Source organism: Esox lucius, chromosome 16 (genome assembly GCF_011004845.1).
Source record: "Esox lucius isolate fEsoLuc1 chromosome 16, fEsoLuc1.pri, whole genome shotgun sequence".
Lineage (NCBI taxonomy): Eukaryota > Metazoa > Chordata > Actinopteri > Esociformes > Esocidae > Esox > Esox lucius.
Window position 1 is genome coordinate 11,354,892 of NC_047584.1, and position 27,601 is coordinate 11,382,492.

The following is a 27,601-nucleotide window of genomic DNA, read 5'->3' on the forward strand; positions in this document are numbered from 1 at the left end:
ATGACAGTGAGTAATTTAGGCCATGGTTATTTAGAGCTGAGGAGTAAGACAGGCGATGTAGGAATCTATGACCAGTCACAAAAGGTAACATAACCTCAGCGGATGGGATCCAAATTATGCTCTAACCTGATCCCCAGGCTATTACCTGGAGCACACATCCTGTTAGCTTGGCTCCAGAACCATTCAAAAGTGGTCTTGGTCAAAGTGACCTACTGAATAAAGGATGTGACATCATTTTATTTTAATGAATCAGTTCCATTTGCAGTTTTTCCCATGATTTTAAGCATGGTGTCTAGAAACAACCAAATGTTACAAAGACAAATAGTGTAAATAATGGAGCATAATTGGAGCTATCTGTGATTCATTTGGAGGTTTTCAGTCATGCAGTTGTGTATCTAAGGAGTTCAGTGCTTAAAGGAAAGGTATTTCTCAGGTTTGAAAATGAATGAGCACACTTGTTCACTAAGCCTGTGTGTGTGTGTGTGTGTGTGTGTGTGTGTGTAAGCCTGTGCCAACCAAATCAAATGTAATGAAAGAGAAGCTAACCAGCTAGTGCAACACTAAATGCAATGTTCATTTAGTAGACTACCATTATTTTGTCACAAAACCTGAAAGTTTTACATCATCCCACACACCTCCTTCAAAATGTGACAGGCTCTCAGTCTAAGAAAACAAAAAGATTTTGTTTTGTCTTTTAAAAAAGTATAGTCTGGCAGTAACAGACAGTTAAAAAAATAAAACATCAAACAGAAAAATATTTTCACCTACCTACAAATCCTCAACTCAAGGACGAAGCACGTTGGAACATGTTAACAAGGTTGAAGACGTAGTTTGTTTAAATCAGACTTTAACAATGTATCTATCTTACATAAAAAATAAGAGAAAATACATAAACACATCTGAATGTCTAGTTGTGTATATACTGCATGTCAGTGTAGGACCGCGTTTTCCTGAAAGTGCTGATACACTCTTTAAAAACAGTTACAACTCTTCAAAAACTGTTACAAATCCTCAAAAACTGTTCCTCAAAAAGTGTTTTCATAGCTGATGGAACTAGGAGGTTTCTTATTGGTTAGTAAAGGCCAAAATGAACACATTGTTTCACCAGTCCGTGTATTCAGGCGGAAGTATCTGGAAACGAGGTACAGGATGTACCAGCCAAATGAAACATTCAAACAGCTATTCCACATTCCTTATTTCCATGAGCATTAAGAGCAGAGCTGGGCTAATCTGGGTTGAGCCAAGTGAGAGGTGCAGTTATCAGTGGTCAAAGCAGGCCAACTGCATGATTAGGCAATAATAAGGGGCTTTGGTTTAAACGCTGGAATGACTCAGTTACTGTAATAGAGGACTCCTCTGAGTATGGTTCTGTTGCATTTCTCTGTGTCTAGCAATTAGCTAATGGAAATGATGACACACTCAGCATAGGTTTACAGGGCTAGCATTAGCATACAGGTCTCACCTTGGTCACAGGTGGTAATGTGGACATTATGCTAACAACAACTGGAGATCATTGGTGTATGGGAGCTGTGTGTGTGTTTGTCGGTATATACCTGGGCAGGCGTGAGAGTTGCAGTCCTGGTACTCCACAGGTGAGCCCCTGCAGACTGGGGGTGCTGGCTTGCCCTCTGGCATGGCACATGTGCGCTTGCGGGTGCGGTAGCCCTTGGCACAGTCCTGGGAGCAGGCTGACCATGTCTCCCATGACGACCAGCCTGAGCCTGCCACTCGCACCACAGGGGTCCTTAGGAGGTCCTCAACTAGAGCTACAGGAGAGGGTTAACCAAGTTATTTGTCTACTTAATACACTGAAGTACTTCTGCATTCCACTGGTTACTGGTCTAATCAACACACTGAAGTACTTCTGCATACCAAAAGCCACTGGTCATCTTTCTACAGTTGGAGGGGTGTGGGTGTTAACTAAAATCACACAGGGGATTAATGCAACCAGGGTCTTTGTGGACTGAAACGCTCACATCCCAAACTTGGTCGGTTCCTAAACTATTCATTGTCTTAAATCCTGCCTCCATGTTGAGTCATCCAACTAAAAAGTCAGCTCTCTGTGATGAAGGATGTCATTCATTTCTCATGTCAGTTCTGGACTTATTTTGGGTTACATTTGTCTAGGCTGAGCAACGTTCTGGTGTTTTACAGTGACCTCGCGGACTAAATAAATACAGCAGAAAACCACCTGGCCAGACAGAGGGAGAGAGAGAGACCCTCCTTACAGGCCTGTCCAGTCCAGAACGTAGCTTCACTCGGGCAGTGATTAATCAGCTCCTCCTGTCGTCCCACCCTGCCTGCCCTGGCCGGCTACGCCGCTGTCGACCAGTTACAGTTAATCAATGCAGAGGGTGGGGAGCATAAAGCTGCCACCAGGAGAGGAGCGTTGGACTGAGACCAGCAACACAGCTTGGTAGAACCGCGCACCGCCAGCCCAACGCGGACACTGACAGACAAGCCAATCCGTTACTGGACACCGACCCGCTAACAGGAGTTCTGCTGCGACGGTCCGCTAGCTGCATGTTTGCATTGACTGAGGCCCGGCGGGTGTGACAGGACCGACTGGAGTTACACCGACTGGACTCACTGTCTGTCTCGCAGGCAGCCGTGCCGTCGTTGGGGCAGAAACGGGTCTCCACTTTGCGCCGTCCGATCTGAAGCTCATGGGGGTCGGCCAGTTGGGCACGGCACATGTAGCGTATCCTCTGTTCCTGGCGCGCCCCGCCCTGGGTCACATTGACTGGCATCCACGGGGTCCAGGGGGTGTTCCTCTTCACCTCCGGACACGCCTCCAGGTTACACGCCTTGTACTCCTGCGGGGTGGGAGGGAGGAGAAGCCGAACAAAAGACGTAAAGATAGAGAGACCTTTGTCGCAATTTACAACAGATTCAAAAGCCCCACTTAAACATTACACCTTGGGTTTTGTAAGAAATTAGCATTTCAAGCTGAGCAAACAGCAACCAGATTTTGTGAAGAGACTCAGTGGTCATAAGCAGAGGACCCATTAAAAAAACAAAATGAAAAGAAAAGAAAGACTATAAATTATGTTGTTCAGGTCAAATTAAGAACATTTGTTAATCTACTGCTTTAAATTATATGCAGAAGTATTTTTCTCTTGAATATCGAAGAAGGAATTGCGGGATCTTGCGAATTGCAGGATTTCAAAGCCTTTTTTTAAGACGTAGTCAGTAAACCTCTCAACAGATCAGGCTGTTGCCTCTCTATCACGTCACACATGGGAATCCTGTAGATTTAATTTGTCATTTGTTATTCCTTTGTTTTCTTTCTTGTGTTTTATTCTTGTCAATACTTTCATTGTTCATCCATTGTGTTATTATATTATTTGGGAATAGTGGCCAATGTTGCTTCATGCCAATAAAGCACCTAATCAATTGAATTGAGAGACAGAGAATGAGAGAGAAAGAGAGCGCAACTCAGAGACTGAGGGAGAGAAGAAATATATTTTCTCATTGACTTCTCATTCATTTGGCTACCTGATAACAGTTTAATTTGACACACTGGTAGTAATTAAATCCTCAGCTTTGAGCATGTTTGAAAGTCCTCTGTGGAAAAGTCCAAACTGAGTGACTGGGGGGGGGGGACGCCTAATGCATTTGAGTCTAAACTAAACCAAATCTAAACTGACAGACTGAAGTGAAAAGTTTAAAATCCCACTGGGAGACTAATCTTGACTGAAAAAGATAGAGTAAGTATTGACAAGCCTGTTTGTGTCTGTGTGTGTGTGTGTGTGCGTGTGTCTCGTTACTCTTGTACCAGTGCACAGCCTGGGCAGCTGTTCCCATTCTCACAGCTCCTGACCCTGGAGTGGACCCCTCCTCCACACTCAGCGCTGCATTTAGCCCAGGACCCCCACAGGGACCAGAAGATAGGCTGCGGACATGAGACGCCCTCATTACAGAACCTGCAATAAGAAAAGGGAAGGAGAGAAAAATCCAAACTCATTTTTCATTTTTAGGAAATGGGCATCTGGCTTCCGCCCCATGAAGAGAGGCGCTGGTGTGTAAGAGGGCTGACATTTATCTAAGATTGTCATCCAAAAAAAAAAAACTATACTGAGGACAGACACCGGTACTGAAGAGTGCCTACCGTGCCTCATGAATGACTCATGAACGTAATTCCTTGTGAATGGCACCCAGAAATGTTTGACAGTTTAGCGTTTCTGAGCCAATTCTTCCCCCCTCCTCCAGTCGTACCTCTCATCCCTGACCGGGCCAACGCAGACACGCCCCCCGTGACGAGGTGAAGGGTTGTTGCAGGAGCGCTGGCGCATCTCAAAACCCGTTCCGCAAGTGGTGCTGCACTGTCCCCAAGACGACCAGGGGGTCCAGCCTCCGTTTCTGCAGCCACAGAAATTAAGATTTTAAAGGTTTTAAAAGAATCCCAAAAGGCCATTTTGGAAATTGTTTTGTACCAAAACATTAACTCGGCTTTCCCTCAAGCACCCAACATACTCATGGTCATGGCCCTAATTTGTGATTCTGAGAGGATGCGAAGCCACTTTCTCAGGAGATACATTTTACACCAGAAACACACTTTTCAATCTACTAAAGTGCTTTGTTCCTCAGTAGCCCTGCTCATTATTCAACTGCCACTTCCGGCTAAAACACGTTTCAATTCCCCCACCCTTTAATCTAGCATAGCTATGAAAAAACATCAGCCACTTTGTATCTGAACTGAAATGGCTCCAAACAAAGACGCGCGCACACACACGCACAAACCTGTTTCACTGTAGTTTTCTGGGACCAAAGTGATTCGCATAAAGAAGTCCTATTTTCCCTAATCCTTAAAACTTAATCAAACCTAAATCTAACACTTAGCTGCAGTTTTGCATATCAAGATCTCCACTGAGTTCGATATATTAGTCAAGGATTAGGCTATGGGTCCGTGAAGCCAGCCCATAATGGACATCCTCAAGGAAACAGAGTCAGGAAAACAATCTCTAAGTCACAAGTCAGGAAAGTCTTTGTCATACTCATGAAAATCTGTCAGAGTTAAAAGGACATCCATCAGCCTCAAGACAATCTCTGTCAAAATGACTAAATGGTAATTTGCATAATTAGCCATAATTAACCCTAAACAGCATCTCTTGAACTGTTAAAGTTAGAGAAACCAAACCAACTCTAACAAAGTCTAGGCTATCCCAACATAAAAAGCCTGACAGCGCTGCAGCGATGACACCAATATTTTTCCCAATGTTTACTATTACAGGGATCTTTTGTGCCCATCTTGATAGTAAAACATACACAGCTATCCAGTGCATTAAGGGGCACCCACGCTGTATTATATCAGCCGTCATCCCTCAGTTACTTGGCCACTTCCTTCCGCCGGGAGCTTCAGTGTCACCTCAGAGTACAATAGGCTGCCCCTTTGAGGCTGGGCTTTTATTGATCCAGTATCGGTCCCCTTTGCAGTGACCCAGGGTTGTTTGAGCTCCACACCTTACATGTCATTACAAGCACACCTGAGTTGATGTTTCGGGCGGCAACATGGAACTTGTCACAGGTTTTAGGGCGGCAACATGGAACTTGTCACAGGTTTTAGGGCGGCAACATGGAACTTGTCACAGGTTTTAGGGCGGCAACATGGAACTTGTCACGGGTTTTCCGGAAATTCCCCTGAAAGGTTGTCTTGAATGAGGGAATAAGCAGGAATTATGGAATCCTTATGGAAACCTCTCTTGGTGTTTGTTCATACCTGGAGCAGTTGGAGACTTCGATGGTGGGTCCCTCACAGCCCCTGCCACCACAGCGAGCTGGAGGGCTGTCACAGTCCCTGGAGCGACACAGACAAGCGCTGGTGCCATCGCCATCGTCGTTGCGACACGGTTGCCATGCTGCCCACGGTCCAAAACTGCCATTGGTGGTCTGGTTCCTGAGCTGAAAAAGCCAATAGAGAGAGGCTTGTGTGTCAGATATTGGTGTAGGCTGGATGCCATCAGTAATGTAGCACGTTCAAGCCCCGCCCACCTTACTAAATGCACCTTTTGTTTCCATCACTGGCAATATTTCAGAAATGGATAATCTGTCGACTAGCTGCCCCTTCACTAATTGCTTTCAAAATATAAACTGACAACTACCTATAACCTATGTTAATTGATATAGCAGAAACGATGGGGAGTGTCTTATCTTGTCGCCCTCTAGCAACACTTTGTGGTAAGTCGGGAGATTGCAAGCTCAATGTTAGCTAATGTTATATTATCGGTTACAGAGCGCACTCTCGTCCTTTTTCAGGAAGAATCATTTTGATATTTCAAATGCAACTGAAACATAAAAATCCTTCTAGTTCCCTCCAAAGTTTATTCATTCCAGTGCCATCGTCTCCATCGCGTTATGCAATGGTTATGTGATTTAACACAGTCAATGCTTGATCGATTTTTCCAGAAAATAGTTGAGTATCTTACTTCATTATGCAGCTGTGTTTAACCTTTCATCAATATGATGAAAGCGCTGCTAAATAATGATGTACTGTCTGACAACTTAACCTTAGCCTGCAGACGCCGGACCGTCATGAGGGACTTGCTAGAGTACCTCCGATGAAGGAAACCCCATGATGACGCGGCCTCCCCACCCCAGGCGATGCTGGCCAATGGGACTCTCTGTTACACTCCAGCATGTGGCGCTGTCAAGGCACAAACCTAAACTGTGGTGGAATTCAACACTGTAACAGTGCTGTAGAACACCGCGCCACCTGGGAGCCCAAATGTATATTTTTTTCTTGGACAATTTGGAACCGCGAGGGCGACCTGAATTGTGTGTTGCTGTGTCAAATAAGTATCAGGGTCCTGGAGGAGAGCCGTCAGACTGGTGTACAGCCAGGAGAGAAGTGTCAACTACCCAGCCCTGTTGCTGTGAGGCAGGCTTTCCCAATACCCGAGACAATGGTGACATCTGAGGCAATGACAAACAAGTGGCAGGGGTGGGACCGGGGCTCCATGTTGGCTCATACCGGACACACAGTGATGTTCTGACTCCACTGACTCATGTTGGAGCTGTCCTCCAGAGTGGTGCAGCTTCGCTGTTTCCTGTCCCAACCGCAGTACGGGTCCCGGGCTTCCAGGCACAGTCTGCAGGAGGCAGGAGAGATGGAGGATAGGGGAGGAAAAAAGAGAGAGTTAAAAAGGCAGGAAAGGATGGGCGGGTGAAGGGAAAGGAGCCATCAGTCACAGCAGTCAGCCCGTCCCTAACGTTCAGACCAGCACTAAGGCCAGACCGCTAAACCATGTAGTGTACAGACAAAGTCCCTGACAAGCTGTATCTCTGTGATTCTTAGATTATTTGAATCAAGGTAAACAAGGTACCCATCCCCACACACACACAAACACACACACACACAACACTGTGCAGCAACCAAACAGCGATTACACATGTTGTAAGCTCCCCGTGAAACAGGCGCTTAATGAGGGGTAATTAAATCTGAGCCTTTTAATAACGAAGTTAAGCCGCGAGAGACGAGGGGCGGGGGGGCACAGACTAAAGAGAGAGAAAGAGAGGGGGAGAGGGAGGGAGAGAGAGAGGCCGGTTAAAACATATGCTCAACCTATTTCCAAGATTTCAGAGACTGTTTGAACCCTGGTATGCTGCCCATATGTGCTCCCTTCAGCCACCGCAGCAAACGATGAGAAAGAGAAGAACGTCGTATTCTTGGCAAGGCGCTCCTGGTTTATTTCACTTGGTTTAGCTGTGTGGAGCCTGGTGTTTCAGCTATGCGACTGAGGCAACATTTTCGTGTTGATCCAGAAGAAAGAGTGAGGCCCAATCAAGTGGTCCAGGGCTGAGGGGTGGCTAGGTCTGCTGGTGAGACCATGCTGCTGGGCCGACCCGTGTCACAGAGCTTCAGGGGATAGAAATGAGAGGGTGAAGACATGTCAAGCATAATGTCTCACCTGGTTTACCCCAAAGACGTAATGTTGCTAACGGACAGACAGACAGACAGCTGATGGTTGGTTGTTCATACTAAGAAGTCCAGCAGAGAAGAAGAATGATGGAAGATGTTTTGCATGTGCACGGGGCAGATCTTAGGTCCAATTACCCTCTGTTCCAGTGAGATAAGAGGCATGCCCTCTGTACACATATACACTGGGCGCTGACCTCAAAGGATAAAATCTCTTTAGCTGAAAGAGTTTACCCTCAGACCCAGTCTCATTAATTACAGTGGAGAAATCACACACACACACACACACACTCGCAGGCACAGACACACACCCACACCCTAACACACAGACAAGCAGACACACAAACACATACATTATCTCACACACACACGCAGCGGCCACTGAATGTTTAGGCCAGCGATGAAAGCCAGCCATCCATGTAAGCTCTTAAGACTATGAAAATGCGGCAGCTTGAAAAGAATGCTGAGTTGACAGCTTTGATGAGTGCAGTGAGTGAGAGCAGGAGCGGAAGACAGGTTTACCAGGAACGGACAGAAGGTCTGCAGTTCTAACAGGACAGGAGAGAGGAGGAGGTCTGTAGTTTTAACAGGAGATGAGCAAAGAGGAGTTCTGCAGTACTAACAGGAAAGGTCTGCACTGCAGTACTAACAGAAGGGGAGGTCTGCAGTACTAACAGAAGAGAAGAGGAGGTCTGCAGTACTAACGGGAGGAGAGATCTGCAGTACTAACAGAAGGGGAGGTCTGCAGAACTAACAGAAGAGGAGGTCTGCAGTACTAACAGAAAAGAAGAGGAATTCTGCAGTACTAATGGGAGGGGAGGTCTGCAGTACTAACAGAAGGGGAGGTCTGTAGTACTAACAGGATGGGAGGTCTGCAGTACATACAGAAGAAAAGTACTGCAGTACTAACAGACCTCACCTTCTGTTAGTACTGCAGTACTATTAAGAGGGGAGGTCTGTAGTACTAACAGAAGGGGAGGTCTGTAATACTAACAGGAGAGGATAGTCTGTAGTATGAATATGAGAGGAGGTCTGCAGAACTAACAGGAGATAGGAGGTATTCAGTGCTTACGGGAGAGGATGACTGTAGTATGAATATGAGAGGATGTCTGCAATACTAACGCAAGGGGAGGTCTGCGGAAACAGAAGAGGAGGTCTGCAGTATTAATGGAAGGGGAGGTCTGTAGTACTAACAGGAGGGGAGGTCTGTAGTTCTAAAATGAGGAGATGTCTGTAGTACTAACAGGAGGGGAGGTCTGCAGTACTAACAGCATAACAGGGAATCATAACAGCCCTGTAGGCTCTATCATGGCAACCTACAGTAGGACTCACAGGATCCCAACTGATAAAGCATTCAGGGCTTCTAGGAGGACTGATCCCAACTTTTCTGCATTTTCCCTCTCTCTGTTTATCATACACACAAACACACATAAAGATAAGGCTTTAGTCTTTCTCCAGCAGCTTCAACGGCTGGCCAGCCAAAGCCCTCAGAGGGACAGATATAATGATGAAAAGAAATACAGGAGTGAGGGCTTCTGGCTAGTTTTCACACTAACCCAAACCACCAAGCTGATCTTAAATTCCCCACGCAACCTCTTAAAGCAACGACATAGCGGCAGCCCACTGTATCAAAACAGCCAAGCCACAAAACACGGCCTGTTAAATTTTAAACAGAGTACGCAGCAAAACTAAACCAAACAATAAAACAATGTGGCTTGGCTGGCGACAGAAAGTAAGTGATAAATCACCAGCGTTCGCCACGGGGCTTAATGGACATTTTCAAAGTGATTGTGAGAGCTGTAAAACGGCTGTCCTTTACAAGGCCCTTTAACAGACCGTCATAAAGACTGCAGTTATCACCTTCCGTTTAACTGCAAATCATGACCTCATCATTGTAAAATAGACACAGACAGATGGTGTAAATATTTACATTACAACCGGAAGACGTGTTGTTAACCAATAGTTACGCTGGGAACTTCAGGGTCTAACTTCCTGAAAACACACAGCAAAGTACAGTATGGATGAGTATAGAGACTGATAACCGGTGGACAGGCCAGCCTCCAGGCTTCCGCATCACAGACGAGCCGCTCGGCCCTCTGGGGCTAGCCTCCGCTGGCTAGTGTCCGTGGGGCCGACGGTCTGGCCGCGGTTCACCATAAATCTTTGGCCAGATAAATCTCCCAGGCTAGCGTAGTGCTACATGCTTAATCGTGGTTCAGAATCCAATTAGCCTCATAGGTCTGGTCTGCGGAGGGCTGGCAGGGGCTTAGGCGAGTTGTGGGCCCAGGCTAGGGAGGCCAAAATGTCCTGGAGCAGAGATGGCTAGCCGCCACAAGGAGCGTGCTGCCCGCTAAGTTGTTCTCTGCTATTACTACAGATCAGTCGTTGCCTACTGCAATGTCCCTCCCCCTTCCCTATTCTACAGTAGCGCCAGGAGGGATCATTGGCCACCTCACTGAAACTTAACTACAGTGGCAGGGGGAGGCAAAGGGAGAGGGGAGGGAGAGAGAGAGGGGCGAAGGGAGAGCAGATGTTACATTTTACGACCCCGACGAGAAACAGGGAAGTTTACATTTGTCAGCATCTGAGGAGCTGCGAGGGCGGAGTGCGGGTTAAGACACAGTGTCTGCCCAAACCAAGGCTGAAGGAGAGCGAAGGAGCAGGGGGAGAGAGGGGAGAGAGTTAAATTATGTATGTGAGAGAGGGAGAAAGAAGGAGAGTGATGGAGAATGCTTTTAATACTGCGGGTTTGCCAGAGAGCCTTTTAATTGTAGAACCAGCACCAGTAACGCATCAGGAATAAATAAACCCTGATTGACAGTCTCTCCTTTTCTCTCTCTCAACCACCCCCAACCCCTCTCTCTCTCTCTCTCTTTGTTCTCTATCTCTCCATTGTTACCTGAAGTGTTTTTGTGAGTGTTCATACAGGCTTAGCTAACAGCAGTGTGTTTTAAGACGCTGTTGACAAGGCTGGCAGCAGCCACAACAGACCATCAATTGGCTCTGCTGAGGATTGAAGACTGGTTAGTGAAATAAAACACTGGTCACTTCAGCCGCCCTGGAACTGTCTGGAGACTACCCTTTTAGGGCTACAATACAGATTATTATTGCCCCAGGGCTCAACATCGGGACTCAGTACAGATATGAATGGTTTATCACATTTGAACCTGTAAAGAGCTTCGGGCATTACGGTAATCTGGAGAATGAAATAGCTCCACAGAGTTCCTATAAAGCTTCATGTAAAGCTTAACGCCTATGATTTCTTGGCTATGTGAAGGCCGGCTGGTAGGCTGGACATGACTGTTACACGCAAATGGTCTGATTGTGAAAGTAATTTCATGAACAATGTAAACACGAGCTCTAGGAACACGAGCTTGTGGTCATGCTGAATAGCTAGTTCACTCAAATGGAGTCATTCTGTGGTTCTCCTAGACAGCCTCTTTGTGGTTTCACGATGTCATTATAAACTACTGCTGCGAACAGTAGTCCCTGCTACCTCCGCTGTCTGACAGTCCGCGGCTAGTAAATCACGAAAGCAAGCGAAACCTGCACACCTACTCCATCCTCTCCTCGATCACTTTCTCCCCAACGTTAGAGCCATTAATGGTGGGCTGGGAGGTAGGGTTGTGGGGTTAATGTATCAGGGCTACTGAAACCCCATCTGTGAATCAGTGGTCCTTCACATATCCATCATGACAGCATTCTGTGTAAACTACACAAAAGCTAACAAGTGAATATTCTGCGGGCCTCACTTTGCAAATGTATGTGTAACTCACAGTCAGAATGTCTGCACGGAGTGTGCGTTACTGGTGGTGGGGTACAGTTTGTTAAATAAGTACAACAGAGTAGGCCAAATGAAAACAAACGGTGATGAAGGAAATGAAAAATGTTGGGCAGAGCTCATGGCTGAGAGGGGCTGCAGCGAAATTCGAGTGGGATGGAAGTCCAGCACTCATTTTTTAAACTTGCTCCAGGCTCTAGCTAGATATCACACATTCCACTCTTCGCCCCACTTCACTCCGCTTATATCCTCTGGTGGTAAGAATTGTACCATTCTGGTCTGAGGAACTAGCAACCCTGATACAGGTCTGTTTCGACCAGACGGATTAAGACATCGTTGTGGATGCCTCGGGGGAGAACGTCAATGATCAGAAAAGGGACATTTTTTAACAAGGACTTATTATAAAGACAGATTAGAAAGAGAAAACAAGTGAAACACCTTCTTTGCACATTTTGAGGAAAACAACACAGTCCTCACTGTAAATGTGGGCAGTTGGCTCGCTATTTCTGTGGGCAGAAAACATGCCAAGGAGACCACGCTAAACACTGCCCAGTAGAACTGACTTCAGTTGTCATTATGAGGTTTGAGGCTGTTCAAGGACAGAATGTCTTACTTTGAACCCACCAACCTGGACCAAGTAAAATTTGACAAATTACTTAAACATAAAATATTCAAACATTGCCACAGCACTGTACACACATCAATCCCAAATGGAATAGAAGAACAACAGAATGCATTTAGAAACATTCATTAACAGCATTAGTACATAGTGTCATAATTCATGTTTCATGAAATTCTATTTTTCACAGACGTTTTGGTGAGTTTGCTAGCTAGCCTAGCTGTTCCCCTAACTTCTGGTGTGCAGCTGTGTTTGAGAAGGTGCGTGAGGCTGAAAGGCAGAGCTGATGTCGTTATTTGCGCGTTTGCTAAATAAATAATCACATCAGACCAAACCAGATGCCGGAGTCCAATCCATTTCATTTCCAGACACGACGCAGAATCCATCACGCCACACTCAGTACCCACTTCCCTCTGTTCAACCACGAGTAAGTTGACATATGCGACTCGAAACTCAATCGTCAAAGGGGAAAATGTCTTCCAGTACTCTGCACCCGCTATCCGGAATGAGCTGCAAAAGAACCGGAAGTTACAGGGTCCAGTCACGTTGAATGAGTTTATAACTATGATTCCATATATGGCAGACAATTCAGTGGGACGCTGTAAATATGTTGACCTCAGGGGTGACACTGCCTGTCCTCATGGACCTCAGACACAAGAGCCGGTTCACACCGGTGCCATCCAGCACACAGAGCCGGTTCACCCCGGTGCCATCCAGCACACAGAGCTGGTTCACCCCGGGGCCATCCAGCACACAGAGCCGGTTCACCCCGGTGCCATCCAGCACACAGAGCCGGTTCACACCGGTGCCATCCAGCACACAGAGCCGGTTCACACCGGTGCCATCCAGCACACAGAGCCGGTTCAGGAGCATCACAACCAGGAGAGAGACTGAAACTGAGATTCTACCCTCGGGCCATCAGACTGTTAAACTAAATGCCTATCTGCCCTGAACTCTGATATGCACTTTGAAGCCTTCTTACGCACTCAGACACTTTGATGTGAAACACACACTCCGACTGCTCAACACAACCACCCACGTATTCACCCACACATACAGACACTCTAGTCTGCTGTCCCATGGTCATGTAACAAACTGATAGCTTCCCAAAAAAAATTGGTGCTACTTGGACTGGTAAATATGCTCAGACTCTCATTTAGATTACCAGTGTTACTGTATTGTATTTTAATGGTACTTTTGCAGACTTAAAAACAAGATATCATTATATGTGTTAGTTTGTTTCACTGTCTGAATTGCTTAGTAGGCAAAACACCAGCATTTCGCTACACCAGCGACATCTGCTATAATGTATAAATTGCCAATAAAGCTACTGACAGCAGCTCGATAAGTCGCACGGCTGTTTTGATGGCTAAATCATCTGGCAGTTTTTTTTTGGGGGGGTGCAAGGACAGCCAATGTGGATTAAAAAAAAACACCCACTGCACTTCAACAAATGGGGTATGAGTTGTCCAAAATGGCCAACTTTAGACTTATGCAGTAAGGCAGTAGGGAGAGTGGTATATGGCCAACATTGGCAAAATAGCACAAACTCCTGAGATGCCTTATAAACCGGTAACCAATGAAATAAAATCAGTAAAAAGTGATGTTATGTCATACCATACAGTCTCATATACAATGTCTATCAGCCAATCAGTATTCAGGATTAGAAGCACCTGGTTTGTAATTCTCTACCCACAACACACCACTGTTTCGTTGTGGTCCTACAGAGACAGTGGAGGAGGGAGAGGGATGGAAAGGCTCTCTTTGATAATGAAAGTCATAAAGGCCAAAACTGTGGGTATAGGCTGTGAATAAAGCTTTGTCGTCTTGGGACTGTATCCTGCAAGCTATTGACACTGAGGTAGCGCCTGTCAGGACTGCAGAAAACAAACACATAAAGACAAAACACACAACCATTTCGATCTGTGTGCGTGTTACTGTTGCTAGATAATTAAAATATAATCGCTAACATAATCCCAGATCACTTAAAATTAGTAGCCTAATGGATTTATTTTAATTCTAACACGCAGAAATATTTGTTGTTGTCTGAACCACATAAATAATCTTTCAGAATACTAATCCGGTGAGCCCCAGATGATCAATAGGGTAGACACTTGTGGTGGATTATGTTTCATCACGACAGCACAGTTAGGAAGGGAAAAGTTATGGTCCACACATATACCAATTTACGAACAGCTTCCCAAAGTTTTGGAACCTCTAAACCTGGTAGTTTGACTAAAAGCTCATTTAGTAGCCAACTGTAGTTTACAATACATTACCTCAACATTAGAAAATATGTGTAACTCGACATAGGCATATACGCTATTACTTGCATTCAAATCCTTGTGATTAATTTGTGTAGTTTTGAAAACAATTCTGTGAATGTATTCTGTCGTGTAGCTTGAAGTTATTCAGGAAGTGGGAAAAACAATTGTCATGTTTGTAATTTTTTACATCTCTGCTCAGCTGTATGCCACAAATGTGATTATAGATAATCCTGTATGTTTTACTACAAAGGCAATGTTTTTGTTCACCTTAGGAACCCTAAGGTGAACAAAACATCAACCCACAGCCAGGAGCAATGGATGTTTTCACTACAGTATTGCATTTTCAAATGATTCTAAATCAGAATGCATTTTTCTATTCCAAACCAAGCAGAAAGCCTGAAAGCACAGTGTAACACAGAAGCAGTAAGGAACTTGAAAACGGTTTGTTTCAAGTTAGTCTGAAACAATGAAACATTGTCTTTGAGAGTGTCTTTGAGAGCATTCTAGATGGAGCAAAGCTGAAATATTTTATGCTCCTCTTGATATAAGATGAACTAACCTAGAATGTAAACATTAGTAAAAAAAAAAAAAAAAAGATAAACCCAACTCATTACTGTTAGTTACATCTTTTAATGAGACTATGTAATCCCCATTAAAAGTAGTTAAATCTTTTAGTACCCAATCTCCTAATCTGTTACTGTCCCACCTTATAGGCTAATCCGTTACTACACAACTTTGTATGTAGTCTGCACTATATGTCCAAATGTATGTAGATGCATTATGCATGTGCATTTATTTAAATAAGAAAGCTGCATCTTTCCACTTTCCTGCATGTCCTGAGCTAACATCAGGTATCACACTGATTGACAGCCTGCCAACTTTGACGTGTATTTCCATTCCCGTATGGGTTTTTTTCATCCTGCGTCTACCGACAGGTGAACTGACAACTATCTGTGCTAGTCAGGCTGTGTGTACTGACTACAAACTGCATCTGCTCCTGACGTTGCCTGATATAATGGAAGGCAGCAGGCAGGATTAAGGACAGGGTTCTCCTGGTGTGCCCTTGAAGCCCAGTGTGATTATTCCACCCCACTGTGTTTTAAATAGGCCTGACTAGTGAAGCTTCCGCTCTGCTCTCACATCTCCTCACCCACACCTCGTTTAGTATTCACCACTGTAGCTCTCGTGGAAGAGTGTGTGTGTGTGTGTGTTACTGTTGGTGAAGTGTGATGGACGAAGGGGCGAGCTGACTCATCATATGCATGAGCCTCCACTATTCACAAAAGCAACACACACACAATCTCCTATACAGTAGGTTGCCCTTCAAGCACAACCGCACGTGTATATTACAGAGCAGGCTAAAAAGGCACGGATGCAGCTCCCCCTCAGCTAGCATAACCAGCCTGACTTTGAGGGAAGGCATTAATGAAACGCATAAGGCCTGACAAACAGTATGTTGGGAAGAGCAAGAGAGAGACAGGGAGAGAGGGAGGGAGAGGGAGAGAGAGAAAGAGAGAGAAAGAGAGAGAGAAAGAGAGAGAAAGAGAGAGAGAGAGGGAGAGAGAAAAGCTTTTCTCCTTACTCAGCTGTGTGAGAGAGAGAGAAAGAGAGACAGGGTTTTCATTATGAACAGAGATGCAAGCCAGGGAACCAAGCAGTGCTCACATCTAGAGAGAAGTGAACTGCCAGGACAGACTGAGACTCAGCGCCCCTAAATGAGCCTGAATCCAAGACAAATTACAAGCTAAAATCAGCCTTCCTGGTCCTGTTCTCACTCTTTGTGGAAGTGTCGCTTCAATTCACTAAAAGCAACATAAAAAATATAATGATTTCACCCACGTGTTATTGTTAATTATAGTGAATAATTAAATTAAATTACGAAAATGACAGCCCAAAGGGAATGGGATTACACAATGAGTCAAAAATACTGGTACAATTGTTGCCTTTTACACTTCTGGACGTTGAGTAAAAGTCAAACAGCAAATATAAACACTGTGCATTTCTATAGTCTATAGTGTTGGCAACACGGTGGTGACCCTCGATACGGAGAACAGTCCCGTCTTATGGTATCACACTTTCCTAGTTAAAACTGTACTGCTCCATAAGTTTGGAAACTCACGTCTCAGTCTTGTAGTTGGAGCATCTCTCTAGAGGGATCTTCAAAACTCTGTTGTTGAGCCCCACGAACAGTGACCTATCACTGTGCAGGATCTGCAGGCTCAGGATTGGCTCCCGCATCCCGGGGGGGAGGAGCTGGATCTCCTCCAGGTAACACCCCTGGAGGCTCTTATTGGTGGTTGCCAGTGCTTTCAGGATGGTGCCATACTCTGATTGGAGGAGAGAGGAAGAGGGGGATGATGAGAAGCCAAGGGCCTGGAGGTTTACCCCAGTCAGGGGCGTGGCTAGGAGGACCTCTGCACAGGGAACGTCCTGTGAAAAACCTAACTGGCCTGGTCGACCTTTTGACCTTGACCTGGACTGACCCGTGCCGATGTACATGACGTGGTAGAGGGTGTCGCGTCCCTGCACGATGTCCACCACCAGCCGGGAGAAGCGCACGTCATCCTGCATGACCAGTGGGTCCACCGAGATCGGCTGCACCACCTCGTTCATCAGGTACAGCCGCTGGGCGTCCTGGAGGCTGCGCTCCGTCAGGCCACTGTTGGGGCCGCCGTCGTCGTCAACGGTACCGCACTGAGGATGGGAGGGGCCGGGGGGGGGGGGCGAGAAGAGAGAGCGAGAAAAGAAAATCGAGAAAGGATGAGAGGACAGAGTGAGAAAAGAAAATCGAGAGGGAAATACAGGGTGAAAAAGACAAAGAAAAAGAAATCGAAAAAACGTTGAAAGCGAGTGGGAGGGCGGAGGGAGGAGAAGAGGCAGAATTGGAGGAAGAGTGAAAATGGACGCGAGGAAGTATACTTCATGTTTGCAGATATTGTTGCTTTGATTAAATCAATACTACGCTTCTGGCTGTGGTCATTTCATTCTCATTTTATCCTTCAGTAATCACGCTTATTCACACACCCACAATATAATTACAAAGTAATGATTGTTGTTTGGCAAAACAACACATCTCTGCCTGGCAGCAACAATATGCTCCTGAAATGCCATTCTTAAATGCTGGATGAAATTATGTGCTACATAAACTAAAGTTGCATAATCTCTTGAACTAAGATCCAGTGTCTCCTAGATCAGCTTTTCCCCAACTCAGTTCCATAATCGGGCACTAGTCCATAGAGAAATGTCCGCCAGTTTGTGGAAGATCCCTCATGAAAAAGTCTCACTGAGTGCAATGGATTAATTAAAATTACTTAATAAAACCGTGGTTATGTGAGACACCTCCAATGACCGCTATCGAGTGGTTGGCACATTCAGCTCTCAGAGTTATTAGCTTTAATGACACCTTAAATTAAAGGTAGGCAAGGCAGTCAGTCATGTTTTACACAAGAGGACAAGCTTTGGTGGTACCTGCCACAAAAAAGTTCTAGAAAACCTGAGCAAGATAGCATAGTTATATTGCAGTCCTTCTTCAGTGTGGGGTTAGGGCGGGTTTTTGAGTACCTGAAAGTTCTGGATGGGGTTGGGGGTGGGCAGCCAAGTTGAGCGGGGGTTCTCCTGGGATCGGAAGGGCCCGTTGAAGGCCTGGGTGATGGAGCTGAGGTTAAACGCGCAGACTGCCGACGCTGCTATACTGTTTCTGTAGTACAGAGATAAAGCAAAGAGAGGACGGGCAGAGAGATTGAGGAGAGAGAGGAGGGGCAGAGCGAGAGAAAGAGAGGGAGTTTGAGTTTTAAGAAACCTTCATTGTTTCTCAAATAAAATAAAAACACAACTAAACATATTGTAAAAAAAAAAAACAACTACATCAAATCTCCACTGTTACTGAGCACAACAACCCCTGAGAGGGAAAGGGAGCGAGAGAAAGAGAGGGGGGATGGGACTGAATTTCCCTCATGCTGGTTCTACTGTACTCAATAGCCTACAGAAAGGCTCAGACTCTTTAGTTTGCATTCCACTCTCTGTCCTTGATTGCCAATGTCAAAAAGTGACAAGGATTGAAATGTTAGTTCAACAGATACAGGTACTTTGAATAGCTACTCACCACTTTATAGAAAACTGTGTGTGTATGTGTGCATTTGTGCACATAAGTATGGGCGCTTGTACTGTAGTCTGTTCTGAACCGACCAGACTCTACTGTAGTTTGTATCAATAAACACTCCTTAGTTTGTATGTCATGTTTATAAATGGGTGTAAAATCCTAAACTCTACCAGAGTGTGGAGGGCAAACAGAATACAACAGTACCCGACGGAAAAAACAGTTTGACATTAAGGTCTTCAAATCACATGTCATTTGTCACATGCTTTGCAAACAACACTTGTAGACTAACAGTGAAATGCCTGAAGGCCGTCCCCCCAGTTCAGAGATGAAAATGAAGAGAATGAAGCAACAAATAAAAATGCAGTAGTTAGGGAATACACAACGAATATGTACAAAGGTGACAGATAATAATGAAGAATGCTCTGGGTACCCGGGAAGCTGAGGTTTGTGTATATAAAGTGACTAAGCAACAGAATGCTTAACAGTAGCAGACGTGATCAGTTTAAAAGTGTGGGAGTGTGTGCGTGTGTGTGTGTATATAGGCTTTACATAAGCATATATACTGAGACACCTCAGAGGCCTGTATCAAGCATGAAGATCAGTTCGATCACTGCAGAAATACATTAATACTTTCAGTTCTGCTAGGGTGACCAATGCCCCGAAATGAGCTGCATACATGCAAAAGGAAATTGGAAACAAGTGGTAGAATAACCAGGTTTCTTTAGATGGTAACATCAGCTTGTTTCTCCTGCTTTGGCAACGTGTTTCTGCAGTGAGCTCGAGTCTGTGCCACCGAGTGCTGGCTGTGGTGAGCGGCCGGCAACCTAAACCAGACTTAGGAAACCACAGACAAATGAGCTGCAACAAACAGTAATCAGTCGGCAACCACACATCCAACTTCTCCCTCCCCTCTCTGACAGTGTGGTGTCCCAAGGCCTGCAGTCGGCAGACAAACGTCATGTTGTGGGACAGCTACAGCCGCAACTACAGCTACTGTTACTGGGACAAATGAAGCCGATGGCATTATTTAGATGGAAAACTCTAAACTCTTGCTTTATGAACCTCCTACTGAGCACTGTTTCTCAAGTCATTCCCATTCTGAATAACACCAGATTTCCCCAAACAGGCATCCCCAGAATAAAACAGTTGTGCTGGACATGAGCAATAACTAGTGCTGAGGTGTTTTAGAAAGTTCCGGAATTCAGCTTCTAGGTAAAAATAACAGTCAAACTATTATGGAGTGACGAAGGGGCAACATGTAAGAATTTTAATGTAATACTAACATAAACTCAAGCAAAAATTACTGGTAGACAAGTGCATGTTTCAAATCGTTTTCCACAAAATGTATCCAAATGTCTGAGATATTCCCCATTTAAAAGTTCTCGCCGGTCAGTCTATCAGTTTGCATTGACTTGGAATCTCTTTATACTGGCTTTAGGCACTGGCAGTACTCTCCTTCCCAATCTAGACCATGCTGGACTAGGTAGTACTATTCTGGATCTTTTTTCGTAAGGGAGTAGGATGAGGCGACATGCTGTATTATTGTTGCAGAATTCTACACAGTTCCCTTTAACATTTCACCTTTCTTACAACAGTAAAATAAAAATGATTATACTGAGTTACTGTTCGAAATCGTCAGAATGACATGGAGCTGAGGAACAGAGCAGGTCAGGGCAGTGTCTGACCCTCCCCTGTGTGCTCTGAGCAACACACATTCAACCTTCCCTTTAAAACAGATGTAAGTAGGACAATGCCCAGTTTAAATGTTGTTGTTTTTGAGCTTCATTCCATGTACAATTATCGCTCCTCCACTGCTCGTAAAGTTATTATATTATGAACAAGGAGCAGAGCAGAGAAGGACAGAGAGAAAAAAGAGAGAGGCAGAAGGGGCTTAGGAAGAACGAGCCAAAGCACATGTTCTCTTCACTGCTCTTGTCACAGAAGAAGCTATCAGTGCATTTGCAGAGAGCAGAGCTCTTGACTTGGGACCTGGTCAACAGTAGTACACTAAGAAGTGAACGGGATGCCATTAGGGACGTCCTCCCAGAGACACAGAGGACATGCTGTATAATCCACGGTGCCCCTCATGTTCTAACACAAGCTGGCCAGGCACTCGTTGTGGATGACACAGCATGTTTTGTGGTGTCATTGTACCGATCCCCCATGGCCAGTGTGTTGGGAGTAAAAGGCTGATGTCCCTGAGCACACCAGCCAGTTGGTGCAGATGATACTGCATTTTTAAAAATGTGTCACCGTGCCGTTCCCCTATGGTCCAGGCAGTGCAGTGTCAAAGAGCTTGAAAGACCCCAAAAAAACACCAAGGACAGTGGCATTTCTGCACACGCTCAGTGAAGTTCAGAGATACGGCCAAAAGACCTTGAATTGCGACCGAGGCTCTGCTATCTTTGTCGGGACTTTGTATTGTAAAGCCAGGAACAAATACAGATACAGGCTCACGCACACATAACTCCAACACAAAATACAGCAACAGATGTGCTCTTCCTTTTTGGCAGGTCTCCATTTTTTGCAGGGTTTATGGAGGTAGCGCAGTCTGTTCACATCACCTCAGGAGAAAAAGACGGCAAAATACTGTTCCACATGCTACCCCCTTCTTCAAATGCCACACTCGTTTTTACTAGGGCCTTATGGTTCCTATTCAAAAATCTCTATAGGTAACTGGGTTATTTGGGATGCATTTTAGATAAACAAAAAGGTGTTTATTGTGTTTCAATCTCAGTGAATACCTGCATCACAGCAGAAAGAAGAAGCTCGCTAAGCTGTCCCGTACAGCACCTAAGCTGGGAAAGGAAAGAAAATGAACTAAAGCTAAGATCATCCATAACCATTTGTAGCCTACAGCAATATATGGTTGACTAGTGGCCATGGTCTAAAACAGACACTTTAAGGAGTGAAAAAGGTAGGTGTAGAACAGTGGTAGCTGTGTAACAATACTATACACTTGAACACATGCTGAAAATAACCTGACTGGAAGCAGTATTTGTTGGTGAGAAATTAATTTTACAGTAAAACGGATGGTCAGACTGGTAATTTTACTTTTTTTCCCCAAAAGTTGTACCTGAAATGCTCCAGGGGGCATATAGCTCATTTCAAGGTGCATTTGACAGTATAATGTTGAGGTGATGGAAAAATACTGGAAAACAGGGCAGAAATATGGGTTATGCTTCACATGGGTGCACACACAAATGAAACCACGCCAAGACACCGTGGTTACCAGGTCACCTAGGAGATGTCGAACTAGATCAATATGTGAGCCAAACAACTTCTTTCATGCTACACACCTGCAACAGTTTCCATCTTCTCATTCAGAAAGCAGAATACATGTTAATTAAGCCGCTTAGATGGAACTGACCAAAATTAGCAAGGAACTCCTTTGGATTATCGTCATTACAATTGGCCCATTTCAAAGGGAGAAACAGCTAAGCTGTGTAGCCCCACAAAGCAGCCCTGACGGAGAGGGACGCCAAAAAGGTCAAGCGTTAATGAAAAGGCCTCTGCATGCTCTGGGGCCTGCGCTGTTTCACTACTCTGACGAGAGACGGAAGGCAAACCCGGTCTGCCGCAAGAAGGGCAGATCTACAGCCAACACAGACAGAGACAAGCAGCTCCCTCTCCATGTCTCCCTCTGTTGAGTTTTCCAGTTCAAACTCTGGGGATATCTTTGACCATGTTCAATTCAGTCCAGACAGATGGAAACAGTGTTTCCTTTGATTGCATTACCATACTACAGTGCTGGGGGAAGAGGTTTAGGGAGAGACTGGGGCACTGGGAGACAGGGACTTTTAGCTATAATGTAATAACTACAGATATTGAAAGAACAGCTAATAATCTAATAACTTCTACATTTTTATGTAATAAAAACGAAACTATGGTAACTGGACAATGATGTAATAGAATTGCTTAGCGAATAATGTAATACATTTTTGCAGATAATTACACTCTTGAGTGATTATTACATTATTAACTGGGTAAAAAATGAATATGTAATAGTTGTATTTATTGGCTATTAAGTGTCTCACTTCCATAACACTTACCCTTACTGTAGGTTCATAAAAACTTTTTTCAGATGACTACATAAAATCTGACTCCTGAATCTTAGCCCTAGCTAGCACAGAAAGACTTACTCTAAAGAGAGAGTATACAAACTGGATGTTACATTAGCACACAAAATCTGAAATGACTTATCAAGGACACAGTTGCTAGAAAACATTTGTGAACACTTCTGAATTACCTGCATGCCTGCATAAAATAGAGTCTGAACTTCATCTAACACTTAACAACAGATAAACACATTTTTATTTTAAAAAAAATAAACACTATGTGTCCTTTTAAATGGCTGCACTGAAAACATCGGTCAAACAAACAGCACTGGCTGGAAAAATTCTGTGAACCATGATTTTAGTAATTGGTGTTACCTCCTTTTTCAAATTTGATTCAAAACGGTTAAGAGTTATTTTAGACACTCCTCCTTACATAACCCTTTCGCTGATATTCCTGGGATGCTGTAGGATGGCTTGCCTCAGGTTGTGCCACAGCATTTCAATAGTGTTTTCAGGACTCTGAACATTTCAAAATGTGTATTGTCTTTTGCATAAGTCGTAATAAATGTGCCTTTGTGTGCAGGGTCATTGTCATGCTCCGTTTTATATCTTCAAATGACCAACTGTTACCATTATATTCTCCTGTAGAATCTCCTCATACGGTGCAGAAAAGCAGCCTGAACCCATGATGCTCCATCCACCATGCTTCACAGTTGGTATGCAGTATTTTCTATGCACTACTTTGTGCAGAAAAGGACCATCCCCAAACCGTTGCCACAAAGTTGGATTGGTCTAAAATGTCCCAAACACTCAAACACAGCCCCAGACAATTATCCCTCCTCCACCAAACTTTACAGTAGGCACTATGCATTCCAGTTGGTGGCGTGCTCCTGGCATCCGCCACACCCAGATTGGTCCATCAGACTGCCAGATAATAAAGCGTGATTCACCACTCCAGAGAACACGTTTCCACTGCTCCAGAGTCCAGTGGCGGTGTGCTTCATTCCACACCAGCTGACACTTGGCATTGGGCATGTTGATGTGAGGCTTGGGTACAGATGCTCAGCTATGGAAACCCATTTCATGAAGCTCCCGACGCACAGTTCTTTTGCTGATGACCCAAACTGTTCCAGAGGCAGTTTGGATCTCTGTGATGAGTGATGCAACAAATGATAGGTGATTTTTACACGCTACTCGCTTCGGCACTTGGCGGTCTCTGAGCAATGGGTGTGGCTGGAAACCCTGAACTCAATAATGAGTACAGGTGTCCACATACATTTGGCCATATAGTGTATGTGCTGATATTTGCCACGTCATCAAATCCACACGCTTTTATTCTTGGATTGCAAGGCTATTTGGTGTATGGGGAGATTCTACTTACTGATCATCCATCTAAACTGGTTGGTAGGTGATCAAATACTTATGTCATGCAATAAAATGCAAATTAATTATCTAAAAATCATACAATGTGATTTTTGTGTTTTTTTTTTTGGGGGGGGGGATTCCATCTCTCACAGTTGAAGTGTACCTATGATAAAAATTACAGACCTCTACATGCTTTGTAAGTAGGAAAACCTGCAAAATCGGCAGTGTATCAAATACTTGTTCTCCCCACTGTAACTGAGCTTGCATTATGCATTTTAGTTACTGTCAACTAAATATATGTCTATTCCAGTCAATTAGTTTATTAAACAAGTATATGTAGACTATTAAGTTTTAATATAAATCAAATTTGGCAGTAATACAACAAATACATTTTCACTCTCTTTCAGTCGCTCTCTCTCGAATAGGTGTGTTTGTGTGTTGCAAATTAGGGCTAAGATTCAGGAGACTGGTTTGTTATATTAATCTGAACAGCTTTTTGATGGCTAAACGTACAATGGCATAAGTGTTAAGGAAATGTGACACATGATAGGCAATAAATAAATGTGTATTTTTAGCCAGTTGTAATAACCAGTGAATAATGTACTGTAATGTATTGTTTTGTGAAATAAACAATACGTTATTCGCTAAGCAATTTCATTTAATTATTGTCAACTCATTACATCGGCAGCTATTACAATATCAGTAGTTATTACATTATTAATTGCTACAGGGACCACAATAAAATATTTCACGGCATGCACATGCAGTCACACACTCACAAAAAACGCACATACACACCTGCACACTTACCCAAATCACTCCAGTTGGTAATAGCTTGTGCCCATATTAACCCTAAAGCTGTAAATAGCTTTTTCCTTATGGGAACCTGCAACAATGTCCACACAAGGTCTCCTTTTATGTTTTACTACCCTTGTAGAGACTTGCAGCGATAATGGGTTAACAAACCCAGTCAATTCTGTACATGGCCCAGTCAATGCTGTGCATGGCCCAGTCAATGCTGTGCATGGCCCAGTCAATGCTGTGCATGGCCCAGTCAATGCTGTGCATGGCCCAGTCAATGCTGTGCATGGCCCAGTCAATGCTGTGCATGGCCCAGTCAATGCTGTGCATGGCCCAGTCAATGCTGTACATGGCCCAGTCAAGGCTGTACATGGCCCAGTCAATGCTGTACATGGCCCAGTCAATGCTGTGCATGGCCCAGTCAATGCTGCAGTGTTGTGGTAAAATCTATTAAGCATTTCATGCTCAATGACCAACAAATGTAGCTCGTTTAAAGCAGATCTACACGGCGGAGCGTGAACCACAGCTTTGTGAGAGACTGATCAACAGCTAAAGGAAATGTTTGGTTGCGGTCACTTTTTTCACATTGAGTGTTAATTTAACTTTGTAAGGGAAAGAAGTAGAACTACTATTTAAAATGTGTTATTTGTTCACTCCGATTCCATTTATTCAATATTAACTTTTGGGTTAAGATCTGAAAACATTAAATGACAAATAAATACAACATTGTAGAAAATCTGAAATGAGGCAAGTACTGTTTCACAGCACTGAATACACACACACACACTCACACATCCACAAGACCAAGTTGGAATTACTCGCTCCTTCACTTTCCTGTACTGAGAACCCAAGTAGGGTTGTGTGTATAGATAGAGAATAGGGCAATGCCTCATGGGAGTTGTAGGAAATTCACAGAAGAGAGCTGCAGAAAGGAGGACTCCTCTCTGAAAAAGCAGGGCATGGAACTCATCTAAATGTCGACCACCACTGCACCACAGTGATTCCACACTTCCAAACCTCAGTTTGTGAGATCATCACAACTTATACATACACATCCCAACATATACAGCTTTTATTTCAGGAAAAGGCCATTCACACATCTCCCCATACCCAGATCCGCCGCCCTCGTGTCCATTTTCGTTTTTTGGAGAAAAAAAGTCGCAGTCTCCATCTACGTTCCACATTCGCCGTGGACGGGTCTTCTGCTATGCTCGCAGTCCTATCTTCCTGTGGTGATTCGGGGGAAGCGGCCATCTTTAATCACTGGACTGGAATAACCTGATGACTCAGGCGTGTCTCACTCAGTGCGGCCACTCACAGCAGAAGGTCCCCATCAGCACCCTGTTGCAGTGCACTGCTTCTGACCTTTCCACCACTACGTAGCCCACTACGTAGCCCACTACGTAGGGAAAGTAGTGCGCCGTGTGCAGGGAACAGGGTACGACTGGGTGAGCAGCACACAGTTGCCCCATGTAAGCGTCATTAGCACAGCTGATTCACCAGGCCTCACTCCCTCAAGTGTTCCTCAAGTGGTCGCTTAATGATAATGATTACTGGACCGGAAGATTACAGTGAGGGAGTGTGTGCGTGTGTGCGTGTCGTTTCTGAGAGTGTGTACCGGACCTTACGTGTGACCGTGTGTGCTGTCGTCTGTCTGCGCAAACGCGTGTTCGCTTCTGAGCACCGGTGCCTCAGGAGGCTGCCATCACTCACACGTTGGTGGTGAATATCCCGTAGATCAGGTCCTGCTCGGGCAAGTAGAAGGTGCTCTGCAGCTCGTTGTAGTAGAACGGGATCTCTCCTGAGCGCGAGCAGTTGAGCCGGGCCTTCATAAAGGTGGTCCACGTGTCCTCCAGCAGGAAGCGCCCTCCGATGTCGTTCTTGCAGACGCGCGCCACCCGGGAGTAGACCGTCTTCCCGCAGTCGTGCTCCACGGCGTTCTCCCTCAGGAAAAACAACGTGAAGAGGCCGACGTCGTAGGCTGAGATGAAATGAGGCTCTGAGGAAAGGGAGAGGAGGATTGGGCATGAGCTGCGCAAGACCTCGGGGTAATTGCAGATGAGCGTTATAAATGATTCAGGACAAAGAAACGTGTAAATATGCAATCATCTAATGAATTCCCAGAATGGGGGGGGGGGGGGGGCTGCAGCCTTAGGGAGAGGTCCCCCATGTAATGCCAGCCTATAAATGAATGTAGACAGTCATGTTTATAATAAAGGCATTAGTCATCCGGTGAGATGTATACACATTCATTAGTCATAGTCGTGTGTAGACTACACTACATTCCTTAGTCCCCCCGGGAGAGGTTTGGAACAGTTTGCCAGGGCTAACACACTTATGCCTTGAACCAGGCCAGGCTGCAAGGCCCCAGTGTGAGTCAGCGATGAGGTGTTATTGCCCAGCCCTAACAGCCTATGGTCAGCCAGTCAGACCCACATCCAATCGCCCAAAGTGCTGTCCACACCCAGTGCTGTCAACTTAGTGGCGAGTTTTGTAGGAGCAATAGTTTGAGATGCTGAACTGTGGCCAAGGAACAGCTATTCCACACAATAGGTATTCCACTTCTCTGGGTGTTGCGGCTGTGTGGATAGCAATTTTTTTTAAATTTTATTTCTCCAATACTTACAGTCCTCTGTCGCTGCGGCAACATTTTCGTGCTGTGGGAAACTGGGTCAAATAAAGGAAAGGCATCGGTA

The 27,601-nt window shown here is 44.9% G+C and overlaps 1 protein-coding gene across 8 annotated transcripts in view; it reads right to left on the reverse strand.

The window, feature by feature from the left end:
* The window catches only part of sema5ba (sema domain, seven thrombospondin repeats (type 1 and type 1-like), transmembrane domain (TM) and short cytoplasmic domain, (semaphorin) 5Ba), a 155,299-nt gene that overhangs the window by 16,856 nt on the left and 110,842 nt on the right, over window positions 1–27,601 (reverse strand). For all 8 annotated transcript variants that reach the window (XM_010879736.5, XM_010879733.5, XM_010879732.5 and 5 more), the window contains 10 exons: window positions 26,619–26,904; window positions 18,144–18,279; window positions 17,066–17,276; window positions 16,702–16,909; window positions 6,971–7,088; window positions 5,720–5,901; window positions 4,219–4,362; window positions 3,779–3,926; window positions 2,591–2,816; window positions 1,554–1,766 (listed from right to left, as the gene is read on the reverse strand). In XM_010879736.5, coding sequence (XP_010878038.2) covers window positions 1,554–1,766; window positions 2,591–2,816; window positions 3,779–3,926; window positions 4,219–4,362; window positions 5,720–5,901; window positions 6,971–7,088; window positions 16,702–16,909; window positions 17,066–17,276; window positions 18,144–18,279; window positions 26,619–26,904 — 1,872 coding nt within the window. The remainder of the gene's footprint in view (window positions 1–1,553; window positions 1,767–2,590; window positions 2,817–3,778; window positions 3,927–4,218; window positions 4,363–5,719; window positions 5,902–6,970; window positions 7,089–16,701; window positions 16,910–17,065; window positions 17,277–18,143; window positions 18,280–26,618; window positions 26,905–27,601) is intronic.